Here is a 13,481-nt window from a genome sequence, read left to right as displayed (position 1 = left end):
TGAAAATATGCCACTATCATATAAGTGTCATCAGCCAATATAAATGCTCACAAATGTGTTAAAATACTGTATATTCTATAGTTTAACTAAATACTGACATTATCAACTACTGTCTTTAAAGTAAATAGGATGGAAGATGCTACAGAAATGAAAGATATCAACTTTTATATCCAGGTTCAGGTAATATCACATACCCAGGAATAGAAACCACCTGATTTTTTGAACATCTTTTAAAAAATCTCATTCAACATCAAAGAATGATCTGTAAGATTTTGAATATTTATTGCCTCCAAACTGCAGGACAAGGCTAAAAACAATGGCTATGCTCCTTTGAAAGCACTGGCAGAAAAAGGGGAAGAGAAAAGGAAAAGGGGATAGGAAACACTGAAAAGCATCAAATTAAATATTCAGTAAAAGACCGGGCTAAGCCATGCGAAAGGAAAGACACTGGAAAAACCAGGAAAAGTAGACTACTTTAGGATCCCATTATGGGCATCCTTGCTTACTTAATAAAACATAAGTAGTCCTATGAATTCTCTGCCATTTCCTTCATCTTTAGCTTTGCCAAGTTTTAAAAAAAAGCTATCAAGTTGAAAGACCTCATCAAATAAAAGAGGTATTGGGTACCGTAATTAAGCAGCATGCTCTTATCTGTGGATATATGTCTGAAAATGAAAGCAGGAATAAAAATCACCAATTGAGCAACAGAGTGAAATAACCACTATCTAAAAAATGACATTTAGGAGTAAAGAGAAGGAATTCATATTTGATCAAAATTATAAGACTTCAGAAATGGGAGGAAATTGGGTGGCTGATAGGAGATTAGAACAGATCAGATTAACTGACATGCAATAGGTTAATAAGCCAGCAACAGGAAAACATCACTATGAGCAATGCAGACAGACAGAGCAGCAAGGGCCTCGAGCAGATAAGTTTCAGCTTCCAGGAGGCACACTAACTACCCTGGCACAAGCAGCAGTGGTGTCCAAGTTCAACATTTTATGTCCATTAGTAGTTGTTCTGACAACTGTACAAAGAATCACTCAAAGAGAAAAATACTACAGCCTGATCAATTGTATTATATTGCTTTACAAGAATTCTCTGGGTGGTCTTTGCTTGCTTAACTTAACTAAAATGTCCTTGGATTCACTTCCAATCCTGTGAAAGAGGAACACTGGATAAACTATATTTACCTTTTCCAGGCCATATTCTTTTACCATATAACTAAATTCAAAACCATTATCCTTATGATAGTTTAAGTAGTATTAAGGAGATAACTGATAGAGAAATGTGATTTTCTATTTGATCCTGGATGCTACAATATTTATTTTTAACAAGGTAAATGAAACAAGATGTTAATAAGAATATATTCTAAGTTATTAAGATATTTCCTAGAGATAGTCCATTTTAATCCTTCATACTCTAAGTGGTCAATACCCCTATACCCCCATCCCGCTCCGATCACTTCACAGGAACATTAACAGCCACACAGCACCACATTTCCACAAGAACTTCCATTCTTTCTGCAAACTTACCTGAACTTTTAGCATTCATTCAGTACATTAGGCACAGGAATTCTGAAATGCTAAAATATTTTCAAAACATGGATATTTAGCTCAGTATTTTCAGTTAAAATTATGACATTTCAGAAGCTAAACAACTTGTAGAGAGAGACAGGAAATTCTCTTGTTCTCCATAACTGTAATTCAACCTGTTTTTAATAATACTTACCATTCATTAGCACTGAGTGGCATATTACACATACTCTAGCTTCCTTTCTATCCATGTACAACAGTTTACATTTCAGGCTACAGCAGGAAGCACAGAAAACCTGCAGGAAAAAGAACATACTAAATTTACTTAGGATCACAGTATAAAGGGAGTAAATCAGTACTGAACAACACTGGCTGATAGGAAACGTCATTTACAATACTAAAAACTTCAGAGGAAAATGCAGTTGAAGAAACTGGGCACAAGACCAATTCAAAAGCAAGAGTGTGAGATTATATGTCTGCCAGCAATAAGGAAAGTGAAAGTCTAGGCTGAAAGTAAAAAATCTTAGCCAAGATCAGCAAATACACAGCAGGGGAGGAAAAACCTGAGCTGCCCTTAGGCAAAACTCCTATACACAATATCAAATAACATAGGCATTTATGGACAGTTACATCTCCTATTTCTGTTTGGAAAGGTAATATAGCAGGGTGAAGTAAACAAAGATTGGGAATTTCAGGCTTTAACTCCTGTTTTTTTACTAGCCGTATATGTGGAATAATAATCATACCAGTTGTTTTCACTAGCACCTTATTTCCACCTTCCAGGGCTGGCTCTTGATAATCTTACTTCTTTTTCCCTTCCATACCAGGCAACAAGAATCTCCTCAGCTCCCTGTTAAGAATTATTTTCTTGAAAACTCATCAGTCACTTATCACAGAGAGCTTCATACAAGCAGCAAACTATTCTCAATAGGATAAAAATCCAGTTTTTATGGCCAAGATGAATCCTCTACCTTACAAAGATGAACCAAGAAATTAAGTCATATTAATGACAATGTGAGAGATCATTTTCTCTCCTTTCAGGCATTATTAATAATCTAGCTATCATGATGACCAATCTACAGTGTTCAGAGGCTTTACATTTTCTTTATTTTTAATTTTAATTTTTATTGTTATTCAATTACATTTTCAAAGTAATTCTGTGATGAAGGAAGAACAGGGGATATATTATCATTTCATCTCTCAGAAGAAACTGAGTTTGGAGGGTTAAATGACTTGATCAAGTACAGAACAAACTGTAAAAATACTAGGCATTTTACATCTATTATCTCATTTAACCTAAAAAATTCTATGAAGACATTTATTTATAATTAACAGAGTTAAATAAACAAATATTAAGTAAAAGAGCCCAGCAGTACAGCCAGTAAGTTATGTAAGTTTCTTCAGGCTCTGTCCTACCTACTAGGTAATGCTGCCTCATACTAATTCACGTATTTCATTTTAATTTGATACTTGACTATTCCTTCCCCTACACCATGACCATATCCAGTCAGGTAATAGGTACTCTTGGTTTTCCCTCTTAAATAGTTATCCCAAAATCCCATCTCTTTCTCTCTATCACTAATGCTGCTGCCTTTTTTCAGGACTTTATTACCTGAAGCCTAGAAGATCATCATAATCAACCAATTATCTGTCTTTCTAGTCTTCAAATTTTTTTCCAATTCATCTTCCACACAAATATGAAATGACAGAACTTTCTAAAAAGTAAATTTAATGATGTTAATCTTCCTGAAATCTTTCAATAACCTTTCTAATCAAGAGGTAAAACCCAAAAGCCATAATTTACTCATTTATTCCATAAATATTTGAGCCTTGACTATGTGCCGAGCACCACACTACCCCACTGAGTGTGGCAGTGAACAAACAGAGAGAGTCCTTGCCTTCATGGAATTAACGGTGTATGGGGGTTATACTCTAAAATCAAACAATCACACAAGTGAATGTAAAATTACTTCAAAAAAGTGTATGGGAAAAAAGATCATGTAATCTAGGCTTCACATAGATTGACAGGGTCAGGGAAGGTTTTATTTAGGAAATGATAGTTAAAATCTGAAGTATGGCTCAAAGTTTTCTATGAATAAAATGGTATTAAGAAGTGAAATAATAATAAGCATAGAAAATGGCATGAGCACGTGTCTCCTTAGGGGAAGAAGCATGGCTCCGTCAAGAAAGAAAAAAAAAATTAATGTGGCCAGAGGCCTGAGAGTTAGGGCTGCATGGGATAAGAGAAGGCCAAACCAAGCCAAGGTTCTACAGACTGTATTAGTGATTTGGGTCTTTTCCTTACGCAATGGGAAATCACTTAAATGTTTTAATCAAAGAGAACGATTTGACCACATATGCGTCGCTACAAATGGAGGGGAGCAAGAATGAATTGGGGATGGTTCAACATATAAAAATGAATCAACGTAACATACATTAACAGATGAAGGGGGAAAAACCCACATGATCATCTCAACTGACACAGAAAAAGCATTTGAAAAAATTCAACACCCTTTTGTAACAAAAAGCACTAAAAAAACCTAGAAATACAAGGAAAATACCACAACATAATAAAGTCCATATATGAAACAGCCACAGCAAATGTCATATTCAATGATTAAATACTGAAAGGTTTTTCCTCTAAGATCAGGAACAAAGCAGGTATACCAGCTTTCACCTCTTCCATTCAACATAGCACTGGAAGTTCCAGCTAAAGTAATTAGGCAACAAAAAGAAATTAAAGGCATCCAGAATGGACAAGAAGAAGTAAAATTATCTGTTAGCAGATGATATGACTTTGTATGTAGAAAACCCTAAAGATTCCACCAAAAAGGAAAAAAAAAAAACCTGTTAGAACTAATGAATTCATCAAAGTTGTGGGATACAAAGTTAAAGCACAAAAATCAGTTACATTTCTATACGCTAATATTAAACAATCTGAAAAGAAAATTACAAAAACAATTTCACTTATTACAGTGTCAAAAAGAATAAAATAATAGACTGGATAAAATATTTGTGCTATATATAACAGACAAAGAGCTAAGATACATAAAACATAAAGAGCTTCAATAAATGAATAAGAAAAATACTTTCAAGAAAGAGGCAAAGAGCTCACAAAGGTAAAATGGTCAATATAAATGGTCAATATATATAAAATGGTCAATAAGTAAAGAAATACTATCACTCATGACAATAAAAATTCAAAGAATGAGATTTTTTCCCTAAGGTACAAGCAAAGATGAAAAAAAACCCCAAAACCTGATATTATCCAACGCTGGTGAGAATACAGAGAAAAGAGAAGCCTTCTCTCATATCCTGCTGGTGGTAGTATAAATTGGTAGGTTAATTTAATAGTACCTTTAAAATTTTTAAGTGTTCATTCCCTTTGACCCAGTATATGAAATTTTAAAGATTTGTCCTACAAAAAATATCCACATGTACAAAGAGATGTATACAAAAATTATCTCTGTACAGCTTGTAATAACCAAAAGTTTTAAACAACCCAGATGTTCATCAGTAAAGGAACGATTAATTAGACTGCAGTATTGCCCCTAAAATGGAATGCTTTAGTCTGTAAAAATAATGAGAGAGTTGTTTGTACTGACACAGAAAAGTAGAGGAAAATGGGTAAGTTGGAGTATGAGAGTTGGATAGAAATTGGGACTTTTTCTTTCTCTCTTTATATTTTACATAATTTCAGGTGTTGGGTAGGGACATTTTAACTTTATTTTGAGTAGATCTTTTTCTTTATTTAAAAAAGGAAAGAAATATTAGTTAATATTGCAGTTGCATTTTCTGCCCCAAATACATATGTTGAAGTCTTAAGCCCCAATTTTGCAGAATGAGACCTCATTTGGAGACAGGGTCTTTACAGAGGTAATCAAGTCAAAATGAGGTCATTAGGGTGGGCTCCTAACCCAATATGAGGTTATTAGGGTAGGTGACCCTATAATAGGAAAAATTCGGACACAGTACATATACAGAGAGGATACCACATGAACATAAAGACAGCCGTCTACGAGCCACGGAGAAAGACACGGAACAGATCCTTCGCTCACAGCCCTCCCTCAGAAGGAACCAACCCTGTTGTCACCTCAATCTCAGACTTCTATCCTCCGGAATTGTAACAATGAATTTCTGTTGTTCAGACACCCAGTTATTGGTATCCTGTACAGCAGCCCTAGAAAACTAATACAGTAGGGAACTTTCAGAAGTAGAGGGCTTGTGCTTTAGAAAAATAACCACAAGTAAAAATTTAAAAAAAATTTAAAAAGAAAGATTTTTTTAAAAAAAACCAAGGTAGGGGCAGCAGCATTATGCAGTTAAATAGAAAGATCCAAGAATATCCATACTTCTTAATATCCCATGGGCCTAATAATGGTGTGGAGGGGATCCTTTACGTTTCCAATCGGATTAAAGAAACACACAGAAGTTAGAGAGTCAGATGACTTGCCAAGAGACTACCTAGAATGGAGAGAAAATGGGACACAGGCAGCAGAAGCATTTCTGTAGAATCACCCACGCCAGAGAAATACATGAAAACTGAATGTAACTTACACCACAAAAACAACACTGGACAGTGCCTATGACTGACACAGGTAGCGTGCCACAATACAAAATAGAAGGGAGACCTAGAAACACTGACCCTTGTCCTCAAAAAGACCAAGACTATGATATAATAAAATACTCAGGTCAATCGAATTAGTACCTAAGTCTAATGGAAAAAATAAGCAGAAGAAATGTGAAGTAACTGAGCAAGGGCATAATAATCCTGGATTTAAAATCACTAGATAATACTGAATTTGCCTGCCATGAACCAGGTTAGCCAGTGTTTCTCAAAAAAGGGTACTCTTGGCGTTTTTCGGGTGGGCAAATTCTTCACTGGGCAGCACACTCTTGTTTCTCACAGAATATTTAACAGACCTGGTCCCAGATTAGTAGATGCAAGTAGTGCCCTGGCTGATATGGCTCAGCTGTTTGGAGTGTTGTCCCATAAACTAAAAGGTTTCGGGTTCAATTCCCAGTCAGGGCACATGTCTGAGTTACAACTTCAGTCCCTGGTTAGGGCATGTGTAAAAGGCAACCAATTGATGTTTCTCTCCCTCTCTCCTTACCTTCCCCTCTCTCTAGAATCAATGAGCAGGCCCTCAGATGAGGATAAAAATAATTAAAAATAAAAATTGTTAAATGCCAGTAACAACCCCAGTGACTGAGACAATAAAAAACATCCCACCACATTCCAAACATCATCTAAGTACTTTCCCCAGTTTTCTGAGCTAGAGGCACAGAGTCAAAAAGTGGAGTCAAGTCAGTCTAGCCCTAACCATTGTGGCTCAGTTGGTTGGGTGTCATCACACAAAGCAAAAGGTCACCAGTTTGACTCTGGTCAGGGTACTTGCCTGGGTTGCAGGTTTGGTCCCAGTCAGGGGCGTATAGGAGGCAACCTATCGATGTTTCGCTCTTACATTGAAGTTTCTCGCCCTCTCTTTCTCCCTCCCTTGACCACTCTCTAAAAATAATTAAAATCTTTAAAATAAATAAGTCAAGTCAGTCTAGAAAAAAAGAGAATTACATATTTGTACACAAAAACTTATTACACTGCTAAAATATCATACCCTATACTTTTATTATTACAACTGACACAATCTACTGCAATCTATTCTGCTTATTCTCCATTTTCCCAAACTAGAATGTAAACTCTGTGGAGCAATGGACTAAAGTATTTTGATACTGATATCACACTGAAATAAAATAGGCACTCGACAAAATTGTTTACTGCTCCTCGATCAGTAAAATCATTGCACAAATGAATACATAAAAGGAGAAACAAACGTTAACATGCACTTATCTGGGTTGGGCTATATCGAATATGCTCAAATTCACAACTTGAACAATGACAAACACATTTAAAGCAGCTTATTAATAATAGTAACCTCAAGTTTACAGGCCAAATGGTTATGAATGACCTTAAATGACAGGATCTGTATGATCTGCCTACCTGTAAAGAGACAAATTACCATGGTTTATAATATATATATGCTATACAATGTTCCAGTTAAGTGTTGGTTAAAATGTTCCCTTTGTGTGTTTACGTGTAATTTTCTTTAATGTGGTACTTCTAGATTCCAATCTTAACTTTATAATTCACTAGCCAAATGACTTTATGTGAATAATTTAAACTCTCTGAAACTCAGTTTTTCCTCATATGTAAAACTGAAATGTTAATTATTCTGCTCATAAGGCTCATATGGGGATGAAACAACACAATACAAATATTATGTAAAATGTAGCACATAATACAAACGTATGTATGAAGCCCTTATTATTGTTTCCTTTCTTTTTAAAGTTTCCCAAACATGGCTTTCCACATAACAACTCCTACTGCCAAATTTATAAGCAAGCTTCATACTCAAGTACCATTTGTGCCTATTTACACCCCAGTACAGTGTGAACAGCACTCCTTTGCCAATTCTTGAAAATTTAAATAATCAAATGTTCACTTATTTTCATATTAGAAAGTGGAAAAAATGATGTACCAAGTTTTCAAAAAGCCCTGTAATTATGACAGAAATAACTGTCTCACAAGAATAAGAAAGTGCTTGTGACTGACCAATATCCAGCTACTCACAAAGATCAATGACAGTAACAACCTGTAAAAATTCTTAAATGAGGAAGAGAACCTTACCATTGCTTAAATAGCAAATACCAAAATCAATGTAGCAAAAACTAAAGCAGTTTAATCAAATTCCAACCCTTCCTCTGTCCAAACACCTGTTCCAACTTTACTGTTATTAAAAAACAGTAATAATTCTCAGAGTCACTTTAAGAGTATATCACAGGAAGGGTTAACAAAGGGTCTCTAATTTAACCTTTCAGCTTTATTTCCAAGTGAGGCTATATATGAGGGGGGTATCCCCCCAAAACCAGAATTATCTTCTGGGGGGCAAATCCCTTGTAGTACAGGCTCCCCCCGCTAGGTGAGTGTTCTAGGAACCCACCTGTATCAGTGCACCAGCTGGCATTATTGTGAGAGGCTGCTTTTGGTTTCGGTGAATTTTTTCTGGAAGACTCTTTCAATGCATTTGCCCATTTCATGATGGGTGATTGTTGAGCACACCTGCCCACCACAAAGCACTGAGTGTTCAGCAGTTTTTGACCCAAAACAGCATGACCCTTGTGCTCCACCCTCCCTATTAACCTGATCTCACCCTGAGCAACATTTTTGTTTGTTTCCCTGATGGAAAAAGTCCTCAAAGGGAAATGTTTTGCTGATGTGGAAGAGGTGAAACAAAAAACTGCAGAAGCACTAAAAGGCATCAAAATTGACAAGTTCAAAAAACGTTTTGAGCAGTGGAAAAACGTCTCAATAGGCGTATTACATCAAATGAAGGTTACTTTTAAGGTGACTGAAGTTCAAACGTGTGATAGAACCAAGATGGCGGCGTAGGTAGACACACTGCGCCTCCTCGCACAACCAGAACTGACAGAAAATCGAAGGGCAAGGAAGTCCGACACCAAGGAAATAAAAAATAAACATTCATCCAGTCTGGTAGGAGGGGCGGAGACGGACACCAGAGTGGAGAGGACTCGTGTGGCCGTGGCGGGACCAAGACTGGCGGAGTGTGGGACGAATGGGGCAGGCAGTCTGATCACTAGCAGACCCTGCGGCCCCACATTTGCACAGATAAACCGAGAGGGCTGGACTCAAGAGTGGCAGAGAGCAGGGCAGGCAGAGCGGCGGGTAGCACCCCAGGGCCCCACATTCGCACACAGATAAACCAGACAAAGGGCGGGGAGCAGACCAGACCGCACAACCTAGGGCTCCAACGCGGGGGAAATAAAGCCTCGAGCCTCTGATTGAAAATGCCCGTGGGGGTTGGAGCGGTGGCGGGAGGGACTCCCAGCCTCACAGGAGAGGTCGTTGGAGAGACCCACAGGGGCCTGGGGCGTGCACAAGCCCACCCACTCAGGAACCAGCACGGGGCGGGGGTGGGGGGCCCAGTTTGATTGTGGGTAGCGGAGTGAAGGATTGGGGTCTGGTGGAGAGTGGAGCGGGCGCCATTGCTCCCTCTCGGCCCCTCCCCCACGTACAGCATCACAGCGCATCAACCAGCATTACCCTGCCCCGGTGAACACCTAAGGCTCCGCCCCTTTAAGTAACAGGCTCGCCAAGACAAAAAAAAAAAAAAAAAGGCCCAAATGACAGAACACTTCAAAGCTCCAGAAAAAATACAACTAAGTGAGGAAGAGATAGCCAACCTATCGGATGCACAGTTCAAAACACTGGTTATCAAGACGCTCACAGAATTGGTAGAATCTGTTCGAAAACCAGATGAAAAAATGAAGCCTATGCTAAGAGAAACAAAGGAAAATGTACAGGGAACCAATAGTGATGCAAAGGAAACTGGGACTCAAATCAACGGTGTGGACCAGAAGGAAGAAAGAAACATCCAACCAGAAAAGAATGAAGAAACAAGAATTCGGAGGAATGAAAGGCTTAGGAACCTCCAGGACATCTTGAAACGTTCCAACATCCGAATTATTGGGGTGCCAGAAGGAGAAGAGGAAGAACAAAAAATTGAAAACTTATTTGAACAAATAGTGAAGGAGAACTTCCCTCATCTGGCAAAGGAAATAAGACTTCCGGGAAGTCCAGGAAGCTCAGAGAGTCCCAAAGAAGCTGGACCCAAGGAGGAACACACCAAGGCACATCATAATTCCATTACCCAAGATTAAACTCAAGGACCTACATCCAAGATTACTGTATCCAGCAAAGCTATCATTTAGAATGGAAGGGAAGATAAAGTGCTTCTCAGATAAGGTCAAGTTAAAGAAGTTCATCATCACCAAGCCCCTATTATATGAAATGTTAAAGGGAGTTACCTAAGAAAAAGAAGATCAAAAATAGGAACAGTAAAAATGACAGCAAACTCAGTTATTAACGACCGCACCTAAAACAAAAACAAGAGTAAACTAGGCAAACAACTAGAACAGGAACAGAACCATAGAGATGGAGATCACATGGAGGGTTGTCAAGAGGGGAGTGGGAGGGGGAGAGGGGGGGAAAGGTACAGAGAATAAGTAGCATAGATGATAGGTGGAAAATAGACAGGGGGAGGGTAAGAATAGTGTAGGAAATGTAGAAGCCAAAGAACTTATTAAGTATGACCCATGGACATGAACTATAGGGGAGGAATGTGGGAGGGAGGGGGTGGACAGGATGGAGTGGAGTGAGGGGGGGGAAATGGGACAACTGTAATAGCATAATCAATAAATATATTTTAAAAAGTTTAAACATGTAAGAATAATACTCAGTTTTTTATAAATAAATTCCAGGTTTTTGTGGGTTCCCCCTCATAAACAGAAAGATACAACACCAGAATTGTAAGTAAACAACATTTAACATAAAACCTTAAACTTGAAGTTATTAAGATAATTTCCTTTAATATACTATGAATTAATTTTTGTATATTGTTATTACCTTGTAAGATAACACATTGTGTTGTAATTTCTACATGTGTTAAAAAGTGCTGATTTGTTCCTCAGAAAACTAAAAATGGAACTGCCCTTTGACCCAGCAATTCCACTGCTGGGATTATACCCTAAGAGCCCTGAAACACCAATCCAAAAGAACCTGTGCACCCCAATGTTCATAGCAGCACAATTTACAATAGCCAAGTACTGGAAACAACCTAAGTGCCCATCAGCAAATGAGTGGATCCAAAAACTATGGTATATTTACACAATGGAATTCTACGCAGCAGAGAGAAAGAAGGAGCTTATACCCTTTGCAACAGCATGGATGGAACTGGAGAGCATTATGTTAAGTGAAATAAGCCAGACGGTGAGGGACAAATACCATATGATCTCACCTTTAACTGGAACATAATAAATAGAAGAAAAAAGGAAACAAAATATAACCAGAGACATTAAAGTTAAGAACAATCTAACAATGGGCAGGGGGGAGTGGGGAGGGGACAGTGAGCAGAGGGGATTACAGGAACTACTTTAAAGGACACATGGACCAAATCAAGGGGGAGGGTGGAGGTGGGGGAGGGAGGTGAGTTCGGCTGGGGTGGGGTGGAGGGATGGGGAGAAAAGGCACACAACTGTAATTGAATAACAATAAAAAATTTTAAAAAAAAGTGCTGATTTGTAAAAAGCAAACAATTATAAAGCATATCCTTATTTTAATCATATCCTGGCCATCCTTCATTTTTTAAACTTTTTATTAGAAATCTTCAGTTATATAAAAGTAGACATAACAGCATAACAAGCCCCAAGTGTCAATTACCTAGGTGAAACTATCACCAAAGCCAATCCTCACCCACTTCAGCCCCCTTTAATCATTTTGAAATAAATCTCAGATATCATTTCACCTTTAAATATTCAGTATATATTTGAAACATAAGGCCTAATTTAACATAGCAATACCATTATCACACCCTAAAAATTTAACAATTTCTTTTCTTTTTTTTTTTTTTATTGTTATGCAATTACAGTTGTATGCCTTTTCTCCCCATCCCTCTACCCCACCCCAGGTGAACCCACCTCCCTCCCCCCTCTCCACCCTCCCCCTTGGTTTTGTCCATGTGTCCTTTATAGTAGTTCCTGTAATACCCTCTTCCCACTATCCCCGCCCCCACCCCCCACCCCCGCCCTGGCTATTGTTAGATTGTTCTTAACTTCAATGTCTCTGGTTATATTTTGTTTGCTTTTTTCTTCTATTGCTTATGTTCCAGTTAAAGGTGAGATCATATGGTACTTGTCCCTCACTTCCTGGCTTATTTCACTTAGCATAATGCTCTCAACAATTTCTTAATATCAAATTAACAATTAACAATTTCCTAGTATCAAATTAATATCTGCTTTTAATATCAAAGCAGAGTTAACATTTAATAGTCATGTACAGGGGCTGGCAAAGTAGACTTACATATGTGATTATGTGGAACAGTTTATTCTTATATTATTATTTATTAATTACTGCATGAATTTCCATATGAACAACTGTATATCTACTTTTGCCCCACCCTGTATATTTTAATAGACTTAATTTTTAGAGCAGTTTGGGCTCACAGCAAAACTAAGCAGAAGATACAGAGATTTTTCCATATACACCTGCCCTGCATATGCCTAGCTTCCACCATTAACAACACCCCTCACCAGAGTGGTATATTTGTTAGAACCAATGAACCTACGCTGACACATTATCATCACCCAAAGTCCCTAGTTGACATCAGGGCTCACTCTTGGTGTTATAATTCCATGGGCCTGAACAAATGTATAATGATATGTATGCACCATTACAGTACCATACAGAGTAGTTTCTCTGCACTAAAAATCTTCTGTGCTTCATGTATTAATCCCTTCCTCTCTACCACCTTTTGTAATCACTCATCTTTTTTTTCTGTCTTCACAGTTTTGCATTTTCAGAATATCATACATTATGTAGCTGTTTCAAATTGGCTTCCTTCACTTAGACAAAGAACAAAATTGGAAGATTCTCATTTCTGATTTCAAAATTTACTACAAAGCTATAGTAATCAAAACAGTATAATATTAGCATAAACATAGACATAAAGAACAATGGAATAAAACAGAGAGCCCAGAAATAAACTCTCACACATATATAGTCAAATGACTTTTGACATGGGTGCCAAGACAATTCAATGGGGAAGGAACATTCTTTTCAACAAACAGTGATGGGAAAACTAGATATAAACATTCAAAAGAATGAAAATGAACCTTTACCTTACACCACCTACAAAAATTAACTCAAAGTGGATCAAAAGCCTAAATGTAAGAAAAGAGCGTCAAGACATTTATATGGCAATTTCTTGAATATAGCACAAAAAGCACGGGCAACAAAAGAAACTGCAGGTAAACTGAATTTCATAAAAATTTAAGCTCTGGCCAGGTGGCTCAGCTGGCTGGAGCAATGTCCTG

At 37.6% G+C, this 13,481-nt stretch overlaps 1 protein-coding gene across 1 annotated transcript in view; it reads right to left on the bottom strand.

The window, feature by feature from the left end:
* ZFYVE9 (zinc finger FYVE-type containing 9) overlaps positions 1-13,481 on the bottom strand; it is a 127,000-nt gene that overhangs the window by 59,585 nt on the left and 53,934 nt on the right. Inside the window, exon 5 of the mRNA XM_024571035.4 lies at positions 1,732-1,831. Within this exon, the coding sequence (XP_024426803.2) occupies positions 1,732-1,831 (100 nt within the window). The remainder of the gene's footprint in view (positions 1-1,731; positions 1,832-13,481) is intronic.

This window comes from Desmodus rotundus, chromosome 3 (genome assembly GCF_022682495.2).
Source record: "Desmodus rotundus isolate HL8 chromosome 3, HLdesRot8A.1, whole genome shotgun sequence".
Taxonomy (NCBI): domain Eukaryota; kingdom Metazoa; phylum Chordata; class Mammalia; order Chiroptera; family Phyllostomidae; genus Desmodus; species Desmodus rotundus.
The sequence above is the reverse complement of the archived record's forward strand: the minus strand, read 5'-3'. Positions and strand labels throughout refer to the sequence as shown.